Raw genomic sequence first — 23,082 nt, 5'->3', positions numbered from 1 at the left:
TCCCCGCCTCCCTTACCTCAAACACCGTTTGTGAGCTTGCCTTATATGTGCACACAGTGGTGTAACACGCAGTTTGTGACAGGCTGTACTATTATATGCCTTTGTTTTTTCCGAGGTGTTCTATGCTGTAGAGATAACCAGGTTTGAAGAACGTAGAACTGCATGTGTATATTTTGAAACTGCAACAAACACAATTGCTAACTTCCAGTCAGAGCAATATCCTGCCTCTATCTGGCCAGCAGACGCTTGTCAGCCAATCAGGTGCACTGTCATACACCCTTTGCCTGCTGTACCATACCTAGCAGGAATTACATAGATTGGCATTCAGGTGGGAGGCTTCGGTTGGACGCAGTCGTGAATTGCGTCGTTTAACAGGGACGTCCCGTGTAGGCACATCTCCCACACGGTCCCCCCCCTAACCACTCACCTGTCAACCGCATCGTAGAAGCTGCAAAAAATAAAATTTAAAATCACAAACACTGGTCCACATGACAGCCCAGGGGCCCCAGGTCTCTCTCACTCACTGGGGCCCCCAAACCACCATGCGACACCTAGAGGGAAGTGCGGGCAAGCCCTGGACCTCTCACCTCCAGGGAACTCACCCCACCACCTCTAAACTGAATGCCAACTGCAACAAACACAATTGCTAACTTCCAGTCAGAGCAATATCCTGCCTCTATCTGGCCAGCAGACGCTTGTCAGCCAATCAGGTGCACTGTCATACACCCTTTGCCTGCTGTACCATACCTAGCAGGAATTACATAGATTGGCATTCAGGTGGGAGGCTTCGGTTGGACGCAATCGTGAATTGCGTCGTTTAACAGGGACGCCCCGTGTAGGCACATCTCCCACACGGTCCCCTCCCTAACCACTCACCTGTCAACCGCATCGTAGAAGCTGCAAAAAATAAAATTTAAAATCACAAACACTGGTCCACATGACAGCCCAGGGGCCCCAGGTCTCTCTCACTCACTGGGGCCCCCAAACCACCATGCGACACCTAGAGGGAAGTGCGGGCAAGCCCTGGACCTCTCACCTCCAGGGAACTCACCCCACCACCTCTAAACTGAATGCCAACTGCAACAAACACAATTGCTAACTTCCAGTCAGAGCAATATCCTGCCTCTATCTGGCCAGCAGACGCTTGTCAGCCAATCAGGTGCACTGTCATACACCCTTTGCCTGCTGTACCATACCTAGCAGGAATTACATAGATTGGCATTCAGGTGGGAGGCTTCGGTTGGACACCCCACCACCTCTAAACTGAATGCCAACTGCAACAAACACAATTGCTAACTTCCAGTCAGAGCATTCAGTTTAGAGGTGGTGGGGTGAGTTCCCTGGAGGTGAGAGGTCCAGGGCTTGCCCACACTTCCCTCTAGGTGTCGCATGGTGGTTTGGGGGCCCCAGTGAGTGAGAGAGACCTTGGGGCCCCTGGGCTGTCATGTGGACCAGTGTTTGTGATTTTAAATTTTATTTTTTGCAGCTTATACGATGCGGTTAACAGGTGAGTGGTTAGGGAGGGGACCGTGTGGGAGATGTGCCTACACGGGGCGTCCCTGTTAAACGACGCAATTCACGATTGCGTCCAACCGAAGCCTCCCACCTGAATGCCAATCTATGTAATTCCTGCTAGGTATGGTACAGCAGGCAAAGGGTGTATGACAGTGCAACTGATTGGCTGACAAGCGTCTGCTGGCCAGATAGAGGCAGGATATTGCTCTGACTGGAAGTTAGCAATTGTGTTTGTTGCAGTTGGCATTCAGTTTAGAGGTGGTGGGGTGAGTTCCCTGGAGGTGAGAGGTCCAGGGCTTGCCCGCACTTCCCTCTAGGTGTCGCATGGTGGTTTGGGGGCCCCAGTGAGTGAGAGAGACCTGGGGCCCCTGGGCTGTCATGTGGACCAGTGTTTGTGTATATTTTGAAACTATTAGAGGCAGAGGATCAGCAGTATAGCCAGGCAACTGGTATTGCTTAAAAGGAAATAATCATGGCGGCCTCCATATACCTCCCTCTTCAGTTGTCCTTTAACACACAAGATGAGGCAAGCAAGGTTAGTACACCTCCCTCCAGCCACAAAAAACGGCTTCAAGTCTTGGGGGATGGAAAGGGCAACTTTACAAAATGATTGCATTGTACATTATAAGGTCCCAATTTACTATGTTAAATAAATAACTGCATAATGTATTTTGAATGACAAAGACACACGGGAAGACAGCAGAGCCCTGTTATTTACAAGCAGATGCAGCACACATCCTCATATACAGTGCTTTGTCTTCATCACAATCCATTTTTTAGTATTAAACTTCTCTAAAGCTGTGTATAGACATAACACTTGTGATGGGCAGAATAAATGACTATTTCAGCTATGGTCTGCCATCTGTACCAGCATTTCCTGTCTTCAGCTCCCATCACAGCAACAGTGACAAGCTGGTAGCTAAAGCTTCGTAACATGCTAGATAAAATGGCATTACCTGGCAAAAAGAAACAAAAGCGAGTTTAAACAACCTTGTTCACACACACTGATACTCCAAACAATTGTGCTGTTCCAAAACTGCATGCGCAAGTGGGAGTGACATTTAACACGATATCATCATGACGTGCGCATGCCCTGGAACAATGTTGTTTCAACAACTTGTACACATCAGCCGAATGCACAATGTCTGGCCAATAGAATCAATCCGCCAGTTGGATCGGGAAGAATACCTGATATTGGTCACTAGTTGTTTGTTTCAAATGACTTTTATCTTATGTGTGTACAAGGCTTTAATTTGTTGTTTTATCTTTTGACACCAGCACTACAGGGAACATCCTACTCCCCTTTCCATAGAACAGTATATATAGCTCAGGCTCAGTCAAACCAGGTTGGCAAAAATCCAACGTCTCTATGGAAATTTAAATTAGCTTACTACTAACCGATCACACCGCAGTGGAGAATCTCTCATGTCTGAATGCAAATAACTAGCTATGTGTACAGTATAGGCATAATAGCCTAGCACAAACAAGCATGTGCAGACGACAAAGCAATTCCCCTACAGACATATATGCCAAGCTGCTTGTACTGTATTATGGAGAGGGGGGAGGAAGGAAGAACAGGAGGCTGCTCACTTGAGGGGGATACAGTTGCAATAAGCTGAAGCAAGATCAAATGTTATTCACTCAATCAGGGTTGAATGCGGGGGTGAGATGCCTGTACAAATATCAGACATTCCTGAATGATTGTTTCAGACAAGAGAGCTCTTAAGTCTGTACAAGGATTTAGAATAGGCTGATGTGCTAACAGTAAATCTCAAGACTTAGAAAGAGGAAGTAGCATCTCGGCTTCTGGATTGGCTGAGCGATCAGTAAGTACGGTAATCAGATCTTGGTTACAGGAAGTAAAAGTAAGGCGCAGACAACTCCGCAGCAGCTCCTATTATTTTATATAGTGCCAGCATATTCCGTGGCGCTGTATTTTACTCTCAGTAAAATATGTACCACTGCTGCCATCTTCTCATATGTCTTCTTCTAGGAACAGCATTGGCTTAAAGTGGCCCTGAAACCAGATCTTACTCTGCTATAAAATTAAGCAACAGCATAATAACTTTAAAGAAAAAACATTTGTTTGTTACAGCTGATACAAATCCTGCAATTAATCTGCAGTGTATTTACTTCCTGTTTTCTGGGAAGCAGACATTTGTAAACATCCGGTGTTTACAAATTACAGTAACTGCTCTGCTGAGGCAGCCAGCTGACACAGCTGAGAGATCAAATTACACTGGTGATTAGTCAGAGATGAGGAGTAATCAAACAGGCTCCCTAAATACATACAGGGTGCATTTCTCAATGTTTTCCTTCTGTCCTGTGCAAGAGTTCAGATCCGTTTAAACTAAATGCTGACAAAACTGATGTTCTTGTCATTGTCAGCACAGAGCAGCAAAGTAGCTCCAGACTCTGTCTGCATCACTGGTGTAATGAGCGATGGGGAATTAAACGTCAGGAATCAAATTTCAGCTGTTGTGAAACATTCTTTTTTTTCACCTATGGAACATTGTAAACATTAAGCACCTCATTCCTTCAGAGGATTTTCCTCATCAAAATTGGCCTCCTAACATTCAAATCTCTACACAATCCAGGCCCTGGATACCTGAAAATGTCACAACTGCCACAAACTCAGATAAACAGGATCTAATAACTTGACTACCCCTGAGTCATACTCAAAACCTCTGTAGCCAGAGCCATCTGTCATGCTGCCCTTAGCATTTGGAATGCCTTGTCACACCCAATCAAGGCAGCTCCAGCCCTGGGGGCATTTAAATCAAAACTAAAAAGCCACCCTTATAGCCTGGCGTTTATGATCACATAACTTTTCCCCTGTAACACATCACAAACCATGTACTGATCTGAGACAAGTTTGTAGTGCTTTGGGTCCCACAGAAGAAAAGCGATATACAAATGTTTTGTTGTTGTTATGTGGCATTTACACAGCGCTATCATTTTTCTGCTGCACTTTACAAAGCAAACTGAATAATTCAAGTCACTGTCTCTTCATATAAGTGATCTTACATATTTTCAGTATCGATGAGAGACTGTGATAATGTCTAGCCATGCATAATTAATATCACCTGATGCTGACAACATGCGATCATTTAGTGATTACCACAGAAGTAACTACCAGTAGGTGCAGATAGTAATAGTGTATTCCTTGATCCATGATCAACTGTAAAGGATTTCTGGGAGGATTTAGGTAAAGTAATTGATAGGGTAGAAAAATCAGTCATGATTTGAAGCTGAACTCCAGGAAAAATTTAAAGAAGGCACTTATTCCTAGTGAAGTGCTGGGAAAAGAAACACATTTCTGCACAGGTCCCATAAAAGCTCCCAATTCTATCTTTATATCACTTCAAGTAATGCTTGTAAACAGGACTTGCTTACCGGGGTGGGGGGTAGCTCACACTGTTAAGCTCTGTACACACACTTGATTAAAGTCAACTGAGGCAACCGATAATTACCGCTAAGTCGACAATCCAACGTGTGTACAGCAGCCCCCTATCGCCAGTTGGATCAACTTGGCCAAGCGACGGCTGATACCGTTGTGTACGCTGTTTGCCCCGCCCCTGCCATAAGGCGCCATGCAGGCACCGCTCCGCCACCCCTCCGCTGCCTCCCGCATATCAACAGAATGCGTTGTCAGCTATACATCTGACTTTGTGTCTGTACAGTGTTGGTCCAGCCCTGAGGAAGCGTCTGATGACGCCAAATGCATCGGCAGGTGGAGCCATCCAGCTCCGTGCAGAGCAGCACGTGACCCGCTAGGCCGTCCAAGACCTCCATGCTAGATAGAGGGAAGCTAAGCCACATATGCCAGCAAAGAAGTTTGAAAGCCCGCAGCCCAGTGATGGACAACTTTGAGCATCCTCCTCCACCTCTCGAGAAAGAAAGCTGAGGCCTGCTCATCAGGGGAATGGAGTAAAGCGCCCATCTGAACGAGGAGGACTGCAAGTATAACACTGATACAGTCTTTGCCTGCTCGTGGCTTGATCTGCTGGCTTGCTTCATGCTCTATGTCACACGCTTTGCTGCTAACCCATTTGTGCCTGTGAAATGTCAATATTGGCTAAATGGAGGGACTGACCCTTGATATGCTGGCTAAACTTATGTGCTTTGCATAAAATAAATGGACTTAATCCCTGCTAGCAGGGAGGCAGCTGCTGTATGTGTGTAATAGCATGTGTGTGTGATTGCGACACTTATGCCTTCAGGAGTAGTACACCTTTCACCACACGTATCGGCCGCTTCCGGCCTTAATCATGTGATAGCTACTCCCAGCACCCACGGTCCACACATCCTGCTGAAGCCTACAACGGAGCCTGGCGCCGGCTGACCGCATGGAAGACGTAAGACAGAAAGGACATGGTGGATAGTAGCTAGCTACTACAGGGACACTCTTGCACATGCTCACGCTGACTGGCACTTCACTGGAGGGACTCCTATTGTGCTGCACCTAACTATGCAAGCGAACAATCCATGCGGCATGTACACTTTGATCACAGCTTGCCCGTTCACCCACCCACCCGCAGCGCTGCCGCTATTCTGGAGGGGGAGAAAGCTGGAGGAGTGGACCCAAGTGAGGGAGGGAGGGGGGTTCTCTCTAGCGCTTCTTCCCCTCCTCACTACCCGAACCTGCAGACCGCTACCCGCAACCCTACCCACACCCGCAACTCGCTACCCGCACCCGACCCGCACCCGCAGGTTAAGAAGATTTGGGTACCCGAACTCGACCCACATTTCGGGTTACCCGCGGGTACCCGACCCGCTGCAGGCCTCTAATTTGTATGCTTGGCACTGTACCTACACGACTATCTCATCATGTCACATGTCACCTCAGGTATGAAAAGATGCAGCATTTTACAAGACACAAGATAAAGATCTGTAGCAGACAATCTAAAGGAATAAGGAGGAATCAAGAATCAAGAGGTGGGGAAAAACAAAGATTTATACACAGGTCTATTTTCAGGGTTGCTGTGTCTGTAAGCCTTATTCAGTGAGCAGCACAGCTTGTCCAGAGGCTGAAGGTGGAATATCCCAGACCAGATTGTATGATGAACTGAAAAAGTGTTTTTGTGATGATCTGCTCGGCTGCCTGTGCAAGCAGGCAGCTTTTTGACCATTGTGTGGGTTTGCATGCTGCAGGACTCTGGAAAGAAGAGCTTCTGTCAGTTTTGCAGCTTGTGCTTGCAGAGGAATTTGCATACGTTGTCATGCAAATTGCCTGGCCACATTCATTGGAGGCGTGTACTATAAGTACTATGTCTTTCCCACAATGCTTGGCTGTTCATAAGGAGTCTTCCTATGTAACACTCCTGGTGGGGTGTCAGCCTTACTCTCTGTTTGAAGATCAGCTTAGAGTAATTCCTGAATCTGCGCTAGGCAGGTTTTCCCTAGTGCAGTTAGGATTGTTTATCTGTTTTGTTTGTTCTGTTGCCATTGTCCTGTCCCAACGGTGGTTGACAGGAAATGGTTCTGATCTCTGTTCTTCGAGTATAGCTGGTGCAGCGGTTGCTACCAGCTATCTCTTCTGATCTGTCTCTTTGGATCGCGCTAGCCACTTTTCGCTAGCGCTGTGGATCCTTCTGTTCTGTCTCCTGGGATCGCGCTAGCCACTTTTCGCTAGCACTGTGGATCCTGTTCTGTCTCCTGGGATCACGCTAGTCACTTTTCGCTAGCGCTGTGGATCCTTCTGTTCTGACTCCTGGGATCGCGCTAGCCACTTTTCGCTAGCGCTGTGGATCCTTCTGTTCTGTCTCCTGGGATCGCGCTAGCCACTTTCCACTAGCGCTGTGGATCCTTCTGTTCTGCTACCCTGTACCTGGATCGCGCTAGCCACTTTTCGCTAGTGCTGTGGATCCTATCTCTCGCTTGTCCCTGTTTTCGTGTGTCTGTCTTGTCTGCTACGCTTGCTGGAGGCTCGGTGAGGTAACCGTTAAGCAAGCGCTCGCGTCCTCTGTTTAATGTTTGTCTGTTAATGGTTAGTTAGGCGTGCTTGTCTCTATTGTGCTTATCACGTGGAGACCGCGCATAACCGCGTGCACTGTTGCGAATGAGTGCGGTGTTCGCGGTTAGCTAGCGTTTGTTGTTTTCCGTATCTCCTCATTGTATTATTTGCTGTGCCTTTGCTAACCTCGTATTCTGTCCTGATCTGCCTTGTGTCACGTCTGGCGATCGCACCTCTCGCGATCGCGTTCCTGTTTCATATCTGCTGTTGTGTGTGCACTGTCGCGGGGTGGCGACTAGGTTGGCGCACACACATACAACCTGTCCCTTTGCTCGTCTCATTCGCAATCGCCTCTCTTGCGATTGCGTTCTGCGCTTCGTACAATTCCTGTCTGGCATTTGTGGAGGTACAGAGGATTGGTTCCTCTGCACTCCCCAGCACCATCTGACGACAGGAATTTTCCCTCTACGGGTGCGTAGCACCTTTTGCTGGGTGCCTGCAAATATACGCTTGTGGAGGATTTCCGCCGTGTCAGCGCACGCGTTGTGCGCTGATCACGGAGAAAGTTCCACAATCGTTACAGTATGAACAGCCCAACCCAAAACCCCAGTGTAGACGGGAATTCCGATTTGTACGATTTTGTCGAGTTTGGATCCTGTGTCTTTAAGAGCTTTAAAAGGCTAAATTCAGAGACCAAGGCGGAATTTCTTTCTGAATGTGTGAGGTTTTGTCTGAATCCCACCTTTCAGATTTCTGATCCGTCCACGTCGGATCTTCTGTTTGCCTATGTGCTCTTAAAAAATGATTTGTTCACCTGGGCATATGATGTGCTAAAAACTAATTCTTGGAATGATAATCTGTATCAGTTTCTTGCAGTGATATTCTCTCACTGGTTTAAACTGCCTGGCTTACCACCTGCTCTGATTGATTGTGTAGCTGCTGATAAGTCAGCTGATCTTTCCCTTCCATGCAAAACCTTTCAGTATGACAATCAGTTCAAATGTGTCAGTTGCCACTTCAGGTTTTAAAAAGCAGCCATCCAAAGCCTCTAAGTCTAAACGTAAAAGATCTAGGAAGGCTTCCCAGCGGGAAGATACGTTGCCCATAGCAACCACAAATAAAGAGGTTATTTCTGTCAAGTCTGAAATGTGCAAAACCATTCAGTATAACAATGATGTTGATCTGTCTCCTGGTTTTTTGTCTCAATCCACAGCTTATGTGGATCCTGCTATAGGTAGGATCGCACATTATATTAAAGCAGTTAAAAAATCTGTTCTTGTTCCTGAACTCCACCTATATGGAGATTATCTAGATACTGGCTTGTTTGAACCTCCATTTGCCTCATGGGATGTCGGGGCCTTATTGGAGGAATTCGATTTTGATTGGAAAGCCTTTTGCGACTTTTACATCGCAAAAAGCGAAGATGTCTTGAATGCTTGTCTCGATTCTATGTACCTTCTGATTGATTCCGATGAATGTGACAAGGATGATGTGGATCTGGTGATCTATGTATGGCAAACGATTTTGGATGAGTTTCACACACACCAACCAATTGATTCCAATAAAGAGACATCGTTGTTGGATGATTGTTCCTGCCTTTCTGGGGTAAAGCATGAGAGTCTTGACTTTGTGCAATCTGAAATGAATGAGTGTGCCGCTGTGGTTGATTCCTGTGCGAATCCTGAAGGATTCGCTCCTGACAGTGTGCAGTCTGAATCTGTGCGATCTGATGCCTGTTTCTCGGATGTTCCTGCAGATTGTGATCGGCATGAGTCTGCCGGTTTCCTCAAGGATGTGTGGAATCCTTTGTCATTTAGAAACAGATCTTTGAGATCTTCCGTCTGTTACCCTGCTATGGGGAAAATGTCTTGACTATGCAGCGTCAAAAGTAAAATTAATATGCCTAATAAAGTTTATCCTGTTGATGTCGCTATTTCTTCTACAGATGAGTCTCTGTCTCACCCTGTTCACACCTGTAAGGACCCGTTGCCTGGTGACAGTTGCTCCAGTGTTTCAGTCCTAGATGCCTTGCAGTCTACTCCGCAGATCGCGGAGGTTTGCGCTATGGAAGCGTCAGTTTCACAACCTAAAGTGAATTTTGATTCGCAGGTTTTGCGTTCTGGTTCCTCGGATTCGACATTGTTAGCCGAATCTAAGAGTGAGACAGCGCTTCGGTTTTGCGAATCTGATGCTGAACCTTCTTTGCCTTATTCAGAGACACTTTCTCTGAACCTGCCCTGTACCATGAATGAAAACATGTTTTCCTTTCACACTGACGTTTGTGAGCCCCTTTCTTGCTCTGAGGGAAGTGCTGATTCTGCACCCTGTACTCTGGATGAGTCAGTATGGCCTTGCTTAGAATCTCCTGCAGTGTCCCTAGAGGCTCGTCTAGGTATTGCTGCTATACTCACCTGTTTTTCTGCAGTTTTGGAGTTACAAGCTAGTTTGACTGCCACACAGAATTCTGGGTACAGTGAGAATGAAGTTAGGGAGTCAGTGTGTGTTCCTGTAAATATTTCTGTACATCCCGCTAATTATGATGAAGTTCAGTCTCGGGTTATGGTGGAACTATTCCTGGGACATCTGCCCTGTTCACAAAATAAAGTTCCAGTTTTGCCCTGTAACATGGATAGTTCAGAATCCTGCTTAGAAAACCTGGAAAATGATGTTCCTGAGGTCTTGTTTGATGTTCTGGAGGTCTCCGAGTTCCTCCCAAAGGGTGCAGAACTTGTGGGAGATGTCTCCTGCCCCCCCAAGTCCTGAGGTGTTACCCTCTTCCGTGGGCATTGCTGCCTTGCTGGCTACCTTTTCAGCTCTGGTGGAGCTTCAGTCATGGGTAGTCAATGATGAATTTCTGTCAGATACCATTACAGTCATTGAGATCTCTAAGCCTGAGATCGAGTCTTCTTTTGAAAGTCCAGTACCTGTGACCTCTACTCGTGATGATTTTCTGCCCGGTCCTGGTTTTGGTCTGGTCGTGCCGGACTCTGAGGTTGGCAGTTCCCCGACATGTCCTGAGGTTTCTCCTGTGCTGGTGTACCCCAGTATGCTCTGTGACCCAGAAAGCCCAAGTGTGCCTCGGTTACCAGCGTACTCAGATGCTTCCTTGGTGGAGACATGTTCTGATTTAGCCTGCCTGCTTGCATGCTCAGAAGTGGTCCCTGAAAGTCTTGATCTTGATGGGTGTCCTCGTAATTCTGAATCCGGAATTGTCATTGGTTCCATGGGGGTTCTTGGTAATTCTCCATGTGAGCCTGGTGATTGTTCTGCCCTCTTGGGATCTCTGTGGAGCTTCAAAAGGTTCTGGAAGATTCCGGGAGAAATTTTGCTTGGTACCCTGGATAAGATCAACGGTGGCTTTTGTGTTGTAAGGGACACTTCGAACAGGTATTGTGGCAAGTTTGGTATTTTCGGACGCTCCTTGGAAGGTGGTGGGTATTGTCTGGAGGGTGTCGATGGCTTCTTCTCTGGTATCCACAGTCCTGATGGGTGTTACGCTGAGACTTGTAGTGCTGATGGGCATGTTTCGGTGGCTTATGTTTCCGATGAGGTCGGTTTCGGGTGGACTGACTCTGGAATTGGACCTTGTCGGGCTGTCCCGACTTTCATGAGTCTTCAGTTGGAGTCTTTTGCTAATAGCAGTTTTGAGGGTCGTCTGGAATTCGACCCTGGAGGGGGGGTACTGTGATGATCTGCTCGGCTGCCTGTGCAAGCAGGCAGCTTTTTGACCATTGTTTAGGTTTGCATGTTGCAGGACTCTGGAAAGAAGAGCTTCTGTCAGTTTTGCAGCTTGTGCTTGCAGAGGAATTTGCATACGTTGTCATGCAAATTGCCTGGCCACATTCATTGAAGGCGTGTACTATAAGCACTATGTCTTTCCCACAATGCTTGGCTGTTCATAAGGAGTCTTCCTATGTAACACTCCTGGTGGGGTGTCAGCCTTACTCTCTGTTTGAAGATCAGCTTAGAGTAATTCCTGAATCTGCGCTAGGCAGGTTTTCCCTAGTGCAGTTAGGATTGTTTATCTGTTTTGTTTGTTCTGTTGCTATTGTCCTGTCCCAACGGTGGTCGACAGGAAATTGTTCTGATCTCTGTTCTTGGAGTATAGCTGGTGCAGCGGTTGCTACCAGCTATCTCTTCTGATCTGTCTCTTTGGATCGCGCTAGCCACTTTTCGCTAGCGCTGTGGATCCTTCTGTTCTGTCTCCTGGGATCGCGCTAGCCACTTTCCGCTAGCGCTGTGGATCCTTCTGTTCTGCTACCCTGTACCTGGATCGCGCTAGCCACTTTTTGCTAGTGCTGTGGATCCTATCTCTTGCTTGTCCCTGTTTTCGTGTGTCTGTCTTGTCTGCTACGCTTGCTGGAGGCTCGGTGAGGTAACCGTTAAGCAAGCGCTCGCGTCCTCTGTTTCATGTTTGTCTGTTAATGGTTAGTTAGGCGTGCTTGTCTCTATTGTGCTTATCACGTGGAGACCGCGCATAACCGCGTGCACTGTTGCGAATGAGTGCGGTGTTCGCGGTTAGCTAGCGTTTGTTGTTTTCTGTATCTCCTCATTGTATTATTTGCTGCGCCTTTGCTAACCTCGTATTCTGTCCTGATCTGCCTTGTGTCACGTCTGGCGATCGCACCTCTCGCGATCGCGTTCCTGTTTCATATCTGCTGTTGTGTGTGCACTGTCGCGGGGTGGCGACTAGGTTGGCGCACACACATACAACCTGTCCCTTTGCTCGTCTCATTCGCAATCGCCTCTGTTGCGATTGCGTTCTGCGCTTCGTACAATTCCTGTCTGGCATTTGTGGAGGTACAGAGGATTGGTTCCTCTGCACTCCCCAGCGCCATCTTCCGACAGGAATTTTCCCTCTACGGGTGCGTAGCACCTTTTGCTGGGTGCCTGCAAATATACGCTTGTGGAGGATTTCCGCCGTGTCAGCGCAAGCGTTGTGCGCTGATCACGGAGAAAGTTCCACAATCGTTACAGTTTTAAAGAAATCCTGAAACAGCGAGGCCGAGAAAAATTATATATACCTGGGGCTTCCTCCAGTCCCCTCCAGGCTTATTGCTATGTCTCCAACTCTTGGATCTTCCGTAAACAGCCCAAACAGTCTTCCTGTCCAGCGGTGCACTCGTGGCCGGACAGGACTGGACTACTTTCAGGGCCGATTACAGAAGATCCAGGAGTCGGAGGAGGATGGCCAGGTAGCAATAATCCTGGAGGGGGCTGGAGATAACTCCATGTTTCTATAATTTGTCCCCCCTCTCCGTCTTAGGTACACTTTAATAGTGTACTTGAAGGTTGACAGTTTTGGGAAGAGACGGATGTGTTTTGGAAGTGAATTCCAGAAGAAGGCAGAGACTCGTGAGAAGTCCTGTATATATGAATCAGAGGAGGTTTGTAGGATTGTAGAGGAGCATAGCAGAGGGTCATGCGCAGAAAGGTGGTTGCAGTTGGAATGTTTCTCGGAGACTAGAGAAGAGATGGGGGGGGGGGGGGGGGTAGGGGCGAGACTGTGGAGAGCTCTGTAGGTTAGAGTTAAAAGTTGGAAGTGAATCCTCTGGTTAATTCGCAGCTAATTAAGGGCTTGGCAAAGAGGAGCAGCAGATGAAGTGTGTGAAGAGAGGCGGATGAGTCGATCGTCTAAGTTAAAGTAAATCTGAAATGACGCTGAAAGCAAAAAGTTAAATACTCACCTAAGTGGAAGGAAGGCTCTCGATCCTATAGAGCCTTCCCAGTCCTCTCTCTGAAATTACAGTTCATTTCCAAATACATGCTTTATAATTTTCAAATGCAGCATTATATAGCAACTGGCTGGAGGTGAATGGCGTGTGATCCTTGGTAGCTTGACAATTGCCAGTTTAACTGGGCTTGAAAGATCAATAAAAACATCCTTTCTGCTACTGAAAAGATTGTATGAGTCTGAATGAAAATGATGCAGGAGTTTCAGCAGTTGCTAAGCAATTGCTTTCAGCAAAACCCACCATTCTGCCGACTCTATTGTCTCTGGGCCTGTCAATCAAATCCATCTGTCTAGTTATGTCTCAGACAAGTGCAATGACATGAGTCTGGCAAAAAGTTGAGGAGAATAAAAATCTTTTGCAGCAGAGAACATTTGAATAATACATTTCTAAAAAGTTACAAATGTTCTTGTTATTCAAACTAGGTTCACAGTGGTCAGTTGCATAACTCACTATAATGACTGTGAACTGCAAAGGAGACTGGCCGTAGACTTTAATACAAAGCCTGCATGCAGCGAGTTAGAATAAAGTGATACGTTGCTGTGAACAGGTCTATAGAACTGTATAGGCAGTGAGTTGACATGCAGATGTATTCTGCAACGCAACTGACCACTGTGAACAGGGCCTCAATGCTCAAGGCCATGGAACGTCTACATAAACATTAATGTGAAAAATAAACTTACAAAATCCCCAAGTAGACCTCCATACTTGAATTCCCAAACTGGCGCTTGCAGTCGGAAAACCTCAATGGTGTCTTCATCCTTCATTAAAGGAATGGACCCATCCGGATATCCAGTTGGACAAAATGTATATTGGGCTTGACAGTAGGGATCAGACTTGGGACGATACTGAAACCGTCTATTTTTATAAAGGAAATTCAATGGTTATTATTAAACTGCTTTGGCATAAGAGTGTGTATGGAAAAATACCAAACATTAGCAGTATGTTAAACATGCATACCACTTACACCTACAAATAAGTCAACAAGCCTACCAAGAGTGCCTCCGTACAGATGAGATAAACACAGGATAAATAAGACAGTCACATGTTACTAATGGACCTGTTTCAGGTGTGAACATATTAAAATAGGATGCCCTGGTACACTTAAGTAGGCTACAGTTGTAGATTGATCTTCCTGATACCAATTGTTTACCTGATCTACCACATTGCACCTGACGATATAATGCTGGGTACACACGTTACGTTTTTTCGCGCGATTTAGCCACCCGATCGTTTTCAGCATGATTTCTCACTCGATTTTGCGCTCAATTCTCTTATCTTCATTCGTTTTTCTTATATTTTTCCATTCACCGCTATGAGAAATCGAGCGCGGAAACGATCAGGAGCAATATCGGACTTTTTGATTTTATCTATCTGAACCATCATGAAAAAAACATAACGTGTGTACCCAGCATTAGACAAGGTAACAGCATGAACCTGGTCTTATGCCTAGTACACACCATACAATTTTCTGTAAGATTCACTGTAAGATTTACCTGCCAGACTTTGTACTGCTGGATGTGTGGGCATCTCCAAACCATATTTGATTGAGGGTGCCCTAGTTTCTAATGTGATGTTTTTATTGGATTTGATGTGTAATCTATTGAAAACAATTGTACAGTGTATGCCTAGACACAATTAAATATTTCCATGTGACTACTACTGGTAATTATTAGGTTTTCTTTACATACGACTCCCTCCTTATACAGCCCCTGAACAGCCTTGTATAAAGAAAGTGCACCCTCACATCCCATGTGACTTTCAATGCATCAAACCTGTAAGAATATAACGATTACATTTCTTCAGGAGGCTTGCAATTAGGCAATAATTGTTGTGAAACCCCTAAATAGGATCTGGTGCAACTAAGATCAATATAGATAAGATACCTGGTCCAGATGATGTCCATTCCCAGGTATTGGTCTGCTTCCCTTCTGTTCACCAGAGCAGACTAATACTTGCTAAAAGGACACATGCTTTCCTGCAAGTCCATTCACATGTATATCTGCGCTATGAAAACTTTTTTCCTCTTTGTTATTCCTTTGTCCAGATATAGTCAATGAAGGGAGAAATATGGGCTTAAAACCTGACAAGCTTGCACCAAATCATAGCCCTTCATTCGTGTGAACTAACTAACCACTTCCTAAGATTATGATTATTTGTTGGAAAGATTATGATTATTATTATTTAATTTGTTGGACTACAATTAAAGTCCTGAGAAGCTGACATCAACTGCAATGGTTTCCTTTAGGTCTCCTATTGAGAACCACTGGATCCAACTTCCTGAAGAAGGGGCGGAGCCCTAAGACCAGTTGCAGTGTTGGAAATAGTTGAATAGAAACAAGCAAAAAATGACGCCTTGGAAGCCATGAGAAAAGTTGATTTTATTGGGAGTGAGAGCTGAGTACAAACTCCACTCAGCATGGGATAGTAAGCTTCTGCCAAGGAAATCCCCAGGTTTGATTCTGTGGTCCCTTCAGATTTATACCTGAAAAGGAATTTAGGTTGCTCAAAAACACCAAAACAAAATGTCCTTCTCTTGGATCTGACACTCCCAGGCAGTTAGGATCTTGGCCACCAGTGGTAGTTCCCTAGAATAGGAGAAGTGCTTTCCTAGCTTGTGTTTCCATGACCCCTGGACTAGGTACAGAGCGGCATGGGCTCCTCAAGTTGAGGCACTTGCATAGGTGGGTACATGGAAAATATTGGCTGCATTGCACAGGTTTCCAAAGGCTGAAAATCCAGTATTGCCCACCATTCTAGACTTTGAGGAAGAGATGGCTAGTGAGACAAACAACGGTTAGGTAACTGGGAGTTCTGTCACTATGTCCGAGAAGGAAAAATTGTAGTTGTCGAGTGTAATGCTGGGTATACACGGCTCGATTTTGCAGCTCGATTCTCCCGCTCGATCGATTCCCCGCTCAATTCCGCAGGCGATTCTCTTATCTTCCTCTCGTTTTTGTTATCTTTTTGCATTGTCCTCCATGCGGAATCAAGCGGCGAAACGATCGGGCAGGAGATCGGACGTGTCGGAAATGATCTATCAAGCCATGTAAATGGCTCAGAATTGAGCCGTGTATTCCAAGCATAACTGTGTTCATGATGGAACTGTTGGTTTTGCAGAGGTCCTGTCATCTATTTTTTTAAGCTTTCTACCTTTTTCTTCCACCGAGAAAATCTTTTTTGAGACCTTTGTTTTTCAGTAGCCTAAAAAAATAACTTCCTGAGCGGCAAGATTTTTTTTTTGTTATTGTTATTATCCCAGTCCAGCTGCTCCAAAAGTGGCAGAACCTCATGAAGACTCTTCAGGGTGTGCTACACTGGTACATGTACACAATGACAGAGATCAGATTCCCCAGGGTGCAGGGCTGCCAATTTGAGGAGACTCCTAGCGTAATATAATGCCACGTGCAGCATAACGCCCGTTCTGGAACACAGCTTACCGAACTGCAATCAACCACCAAGGTGTTGTGGTGTGTTGCGGTGTAAAGGGGTGTGGCATGGTAACGCATTGCATGCAGTGCTATACCGCAAAAAAATATGGAGGTTAGCGATTACAGTGAAGCATACTTTTCATTAACTGTATGCTTCACTGTCACATTCCTGCTGTCACAGGGAACCTAAGTCATGAACGTGGTCTTAATCTGGCCTTGATAATGGCTGGAAGTCACAAAAGGTGGTTACTGGCCACTAACAATACAATTTGCTGAATGATCTTTTACGAACCAATCCGAACAGATGAATGAAATCAATCCAAGATCAACCCTGTCAATCTGATAAGATTGGTTAGAAGAATGTTGTCCATTAGTGATCCCAAACAATCATTTCCAATCCGTCATATGAAGTATCGTTCGTAAACGATCAGCAAATTTTATCTTCACTGGCCACCTTTAGACAGAAAGTAAAGAGAAGTTTTGTTTTCAAGTCACCTTATTCATTTTACCGAAAGCTGAGAAAAGCAGGCTGCAGTTCTAAGGTCTGTGCGGCATTGGTTTTGTAGTGTATCAAAAGCAGAAATAGGTCTTACTAAAACATTATGAAAGCTGATATCAATTCACCACTAGCATAGCTCCCAACTGTCCCTCTTTTGGAGGGACAGTCCCTTTTTGGGAACCCAATTCCTCTTTTTTCCTCATTTGTCCCTCTTTCAGGACTGATGTACAGATCTATGTAAATATATGTATTTTCTTACTGAAAATGTGTTTATTAGACTCTAAACTTTATTATCATCCTTTAAATTGATTTATTTCCGATTTTGAAATGTTAATATGAAGGAAATGATGAACCAGGATAGAAAGGACCAGTGTGGTTTGATTTAGAAAACAACATATAGCACTAGAAAGATTAATAACAAATAATTAATTAAAACGTCAGTTAACTGAATTGTCAAATTGTCAGCTTTTGAATCTTATCATTTGTGCAGAAATGCAGTTCACATTCACTAGGTATATTATATAATTTAATCAAAACAGAGCTAGGAAGAATGCTCACTGTGACTACACATTCACTTACTTGTAAGGCACTGGCCACTTCTGAAGCCCCACTGAGCTGCACACTAGCCCCCCAATCAGGAGGAAGATAAGGGTCACCTGTGCCATGAAGACCATCCTGATAATCTGCGATCACTTTGCCACTCGGGGAAGTTCAGCACTGCAGGAGTCACATGACAGCTCTTCACTGCTGTCACAATCACATGGCAGCTCTTCACTGCTTTCACACGGGAGGGAACTGAGACGAGCTCTGTTATAAACATTCCCTTTCTATGCCGTCCCTTAACATAAGTTCACAAATATCTGTCAATACTTTATACGAGGGTATGGTTGATATATTTGCTCTGTAGTTATTATTACATTATACTATAGCATAAGATTAGCCACTTGCCATAACTAAATATGGCTGGTGGCTGTATAGAGCTGGAAGTGACATCAGTGATCAGGGATTGGTAGCTGTGCTGCCTACCCGTCCCTCACAATATTTACAAGCAAGGAATTACACTCAGACACGCTGTTTCTGTCCCTCCTACCCCCTCCTCTTCAGCTTGCCGAGGGTCTCTCTCAAGGCATTCCCACCACCCTTTTTTCCCTTCCAGACACAGGCTGGAGTTGGAATGACTGCTCAAAAGCTTTTGATCTTTTAGTTCTGTTATTAGTGTTTACAATTGCTACTTAGTTATCAGTAATTAACTAATTGGTGCTCATTACTGTACATTTTTTAGCAAATTGTAATATTTTCATGATTTGTGTAAAGGACACCACATTACAAAGGAATATGGAGGCTGCCATACGTATTTCCTTTTAAACCATACTGGTTGACTCAGATTTTCTGATTTCTTTGGCTGCAGCAGTGTCTCTGTCATTTTACACTGGTGCGGTGTGTTGCGATACTATCTCCTACAGCAGCTTGTTGCAATGGCCATTACAGGAAATGGAACATGACACACTGCCCACGATGTACTGCGACAGAAGTGTGCCAAGCTGCAGTGCGTTACCTTTGTGACGTCTGCTGTAATCCTAGAAGTGCAGCGGCACTCACATGTTTTTTCTTTCTTGGGTCACACCAGCGCTATAGCGACTTGTTGCGACTTTTCAGCTGCGGTGCAGTATGATTGTTCCATATCGCTCTAACCAGGACCAAGTGTAAGAGGACCCTCAATCACACATCTGAAACAAGCATGTGGCTTAACCACTCAGATTTTAGTCAGAATCATCTGATCTAAATGCTTGTCTAGGATCTATGGCTACAGCTAGGTTCACAGTAAGACGCTGCGTTGCATTCCCTGTATAACAGGAACACAATGCAACTGAAGAAAAATGTAGTACCACATGTTACAACAACGTTGCTTCACATACATTCAGTGAAATGTATGCTTTACTGTCCCTGTTAACGCATATAGTGGTAACACACTGTGCAATGCGTTACCATATCGCAACTTGTTATAATGCAACACTACCGCTAAACTATTGAACATCGCATAGATGGTGCACTGCAGTGCCGTAAGCCGCGTTACAGAGCAGCCCTTACACCGCAACACACCACTGTGAACTAATGGATTAGAGGCAGAGGATCAACAGAACCTTCAGACAATTTGCATTGTTTAAAACAGAGGTCAGGAACCTTTTTGGCTGAAAGAGCCATAAACGCCACATATTTTAAAATGTATTTTCCTGAGAGCCATACAATATGTTTCAAACTGGGACAGCGTGCAAGTGCAGCAGAGGGCTCAGGTCCCTGTTGCTATGGTGATGTGTATACAGTTGATCCGCCACACAGCGGAAGTGTCAGACACGTCTTCAGCTTCTCTTGGGTTTCAGCAACATCAGCAATTTCCCCTAGAGCCAGACAGGAGAAATACCAGCTAACAGCTTGTACAATTAGCTAGCTGACTTGTGAGTTGATTCACTTTTAAGGACGAGATCCCTGCACTTTGGCCCAATAGGCTGCCTGTCAATTGACAGGCAGCCTATTGGGCCAATCAAAGTGCAGGGATCTCGTCCTACAAAGTCACTGGATCTGACAGGGTCCAGAGTGGGACAATTGGAGCAGCTGTTAGTTTTGGGGGTAGCGCAAGTATATTAGTAGTGCATGCTACAGCAGTAGCGTGCCTACTTCGAAAATGTTACTTGCGCGGTCACACTAAGCTGTGCTGCTTGAGCAGTGTTACTGATTTGTCTGTGAGCCAGGTGTAGCCATCAAAAGTGCCACATCTGGCTCCCGCGCCATAGGTTCCCTACCAATGGTTTAAAAGGAAATAAATATGTCAGCCTCCATATCCCTCTCACATCAAGTGTGCTTTAAAGAACAGCTTGGCAGATTTATACATAGGTACAATATCAACTGGTTTTGATAGAAGGAATAATTTAGGTTCTTTGGTGCTTTGAATTGATTACATACAGTTGTTTCTTTTGATCTGAATGATCTTATGATAAATAGTGAGAATTGCATGATTAATGGGCATCTTTGGACAGGCAGAAAATTGCATCTATTTGGGACGGGTATGAGCAAATGTGCAATACATGTGTCGTAACTACACAGATCCATGGATTTACATGAATGGTCATTGCACATATAAATGCCCACTGCCACTGCTGTGTGATAACGTAAGACACAGCACTTATGTGAACTACAATATGATAGTCTATGAGCTATCATCAGTCTTTGCAGATTGTATACCATGTGAGGAGTGTTACAATTACAGCACCGCACATAGCATGAACTAACCCAACCTCTGCAGTAGAGTGGACCCAATCGGGCTCTGCTATTTCCACCGGAGACTGAGGTGAAAGTCGCTACTGCGCCTGTGCTCAGCGGCAACTGCTGGTGTTATTTGGTGGAAAAGGGTCTGTTAGGGCCTGTTTCCACTACACGCAGATTGGATGCAGAATGGGTACAGAAAAACTGACTCCAATGAATGCCTATGGGAAAATCTGCATCAGAAAAATCGCGTTTAGTGGAAACAGGTCCATAGGCATTCATTGGAGTCCGTTTTCCGTCATCCATTCTGCATCCAATCTGTGTGTAGTGGAAATAGGCCCTAAAGGTGCCCATACATGGTACAATTTTTTATTTATTTTCGATTAGATAATTTAGTTTGATTATTCCGTTAGATCGAATATAAAGATTTTTCCAGCATGTCCGATCAGATTTTTCTCGAAAAAATGGGATTATCGTTCAAATTTCTTGATCGAAAAAAAATATTTTCAACTTTCATTCAATTCGATCATTTAGATCGAATAAACGGGAAAATCGAACATTTTTATTGTACCGTGTATGGCCACCATTAGGGATGACAAGGGAAGCCTCCTTAGGCTGGATTCACAGTGATCAGTTGCATAACGCACATGTTCAAATGTGTGTGAACTGCAATTGAGTCTGGCCATAGACTTTAATACAAAGCCTGTATGCAGCAAGTTAGAATAATACGATTACTGTGAACAGCCTCATAGAATTGTATGGGCAGAAATTTGACATGCAGAATTTTTCTGCAACACAACTGAGCACTGTGAACCTAGCCAGAGGCTTTCTCCTCCCAAGGGGAATACTCCCTAGGGGAGGTTCTTATCCATAGGTTTACTTCAAGCTTTCACAACTAGATATGGGCTACAAATTTGTCCAGAGCATTATGGTGCGTACACACATCTAATGATTGGCCAATTTTGCCACTTTTATGTAGTATGGAAGCCTACTTATACAGTCTGGTCATAGAATAAAATAATCTTGCACACTGATCTCTATACAACACCAACAAGTGAGAGCATTGTTCTTTCGCTTTCCCCGCCCACCATTATCTGCTTCCCTATTGTCCCTACACCCCTCTCCATAGAAATAGTACACATAGGCTATATGGTACATGTTGCCCATAGTGTCACTCTATGGATCAAACTTCCACCTTACAAGCGACACTAATTGGAGGTTTGCATGTACCTTAATTTCAATGCTAATTAGATTTCCCTTGTTTGGGAGCTGTTATCCCTGCCAGGGCGCATAGATTTCAATTGCCCAGCCGCACGCTCCTGCCGCTACCCCCGATAGCACTGCTCTCTCGTTGCTGCAACTCACTTGCCTTGCAGTCTGTATGACAGCAGAGCTCCGTAATTGGCTCCAATGAGATTGGCTCCTGACCCCATGATCACTGTAAAGGTGGCCACATACACCATACAATTTTTTAAATATCTGTTCAATGCAAGAATTGCAGAATCTGACTGATTGTTACATTTCAAAACTATGACCAATGTACCACACACATATGTAAAATGTTTCCCCAATTATGATAAAAATGATTGGAAACTCTAAGAAAATTGCTAGGGTGTGTATATTAATAAATTGACAATCTAACACACACCATACAATCTTTAGAAAAATTGAAGAAACATTTCCAGCATTCTGGATCGATAAAAATCGGAAAAATTGGGAAGTCCGATCGGATTTTTCAGTCAAATGATTTCGGATCATTTTATTGTATCGTGTGTGGCCACCTTAACCCAATCTCATTGAATCTGTGCGGCTTGACGTTATTGGGACCCGTTTTACGTAGCAACGGTGTCTGGTCCTTAAGGGGCCAGAGGCCGCTAGTACCAAAGTGGTTAACGTTCAGCACTAAGAACAGAACAACAGCAAAAATACTTTAGCTAAGCTGAAACATTCCTTCATAATACTCTAATTTTACATTACATTAGAAAAAAACTGTTATGATCGAGAAGCTATCACCTCACCACCGCTATGTAGGACTGTGTTTCCCCCTACTGAGACCCTATATGGGATATTCTAACACAGAGGGCAGAACCACCCACTTTGTATGTTAGGCTACGGTAATTCCCCTATGTGTCGTAACACGTCTCAGCATGCATTCAGTAATGTCCACCCACAGGTCACATGTGTATAGTAGTGCTGCTGCCACAACACATCACCTGACTTGACTAATAGTCAAGCTGAAAATAGAAATAGAACCATAACACAGAACATAAAAAAGAAGCTCTGTAATGTAATTAGGAGGCATAAGAGTTTTAAGCATAATAGTAAGGTTATTGTTAGTGAACATTGGTATGGATTTAAAGGTTACGGTTATGCATGTGGAAGGGGGTAAAGGACTGTTAGACATATTGGGGTATGTTCACCGAACACTTGCGTGATATCTTGGCTGGAAGGTATCCTGGTTAAGGGCCCTGCCTTTGACATGGGAGACCAGGGTTCAAATCCTGGCTAGGGTCAGTACCTATTCAGTAAGGTGTTCAAGGCAGGACTCCCTAACGCTGCTGGCTGGCCTCTTGAGCGTGTCCCCAGTGGCTGCAGTTCTTGAGCACTTTTGAGTCAGACAGGAGAAAGCGCTATACAAATGTCTGGATTTCTATCTTGGTGGTGTTAAGCTGGGTGCAGGGAGAAGCCAAG

The 23,082-nt window shown here is 44.9% G+C and overlaps 1 protein-coding gene across 1 annotated transcript in view; it reads right to left on the bottom strand.

The window, feature by feature from the left end:
- The window catches only part of CLN5 (CLN5 intracellular trafficking protein), a 28,451-nt gene extending 10,377 nt beyond the window's left edge, over window positions 1-18,074 (bottom strand). The window contains exons 1-2 of the mRNA XM_068265245.1: window positions 17,713-18,074; window positions 13,887-14,061 (exon numbers count right to left, since the gene is read on the bottom strand). Of these exons, the coding sequence (XP_068121346.1) occupies window positions 13,887-14,061; window positions 17,713-17,807 (270 nt within the window). The 5' untranslated portion in view covers window positions 17,808-18,074. The remainder of the gene's footprint in view (window positions 1-13,886; window positions 14,062-17,712) is intronic.
- Window positions 18,075-23,082: the final 5,008 nt, after the last annotated feature.

The sequence above is a fragment of the Hyperolius riggenbachi genome, chromosome 2, assembly GCF_040937935.1.
Source record: "Hyperolius riggenbachi isolate aHypRig1 chromosome 2, aHypRig1.pri, whole genome shotgun sequence".
Classification (NCBI taxonomy): Eukaryota; Metazoa; Chordata; class Amphibia; order Anura; family Hyperoliidae; genus Hyperolius; species Hyperolius riggenbachi.
Note: the sequence above shows the minus strand (reverse complement) of the source record. Positions and strands in the feature narration are given on the sequence as shown.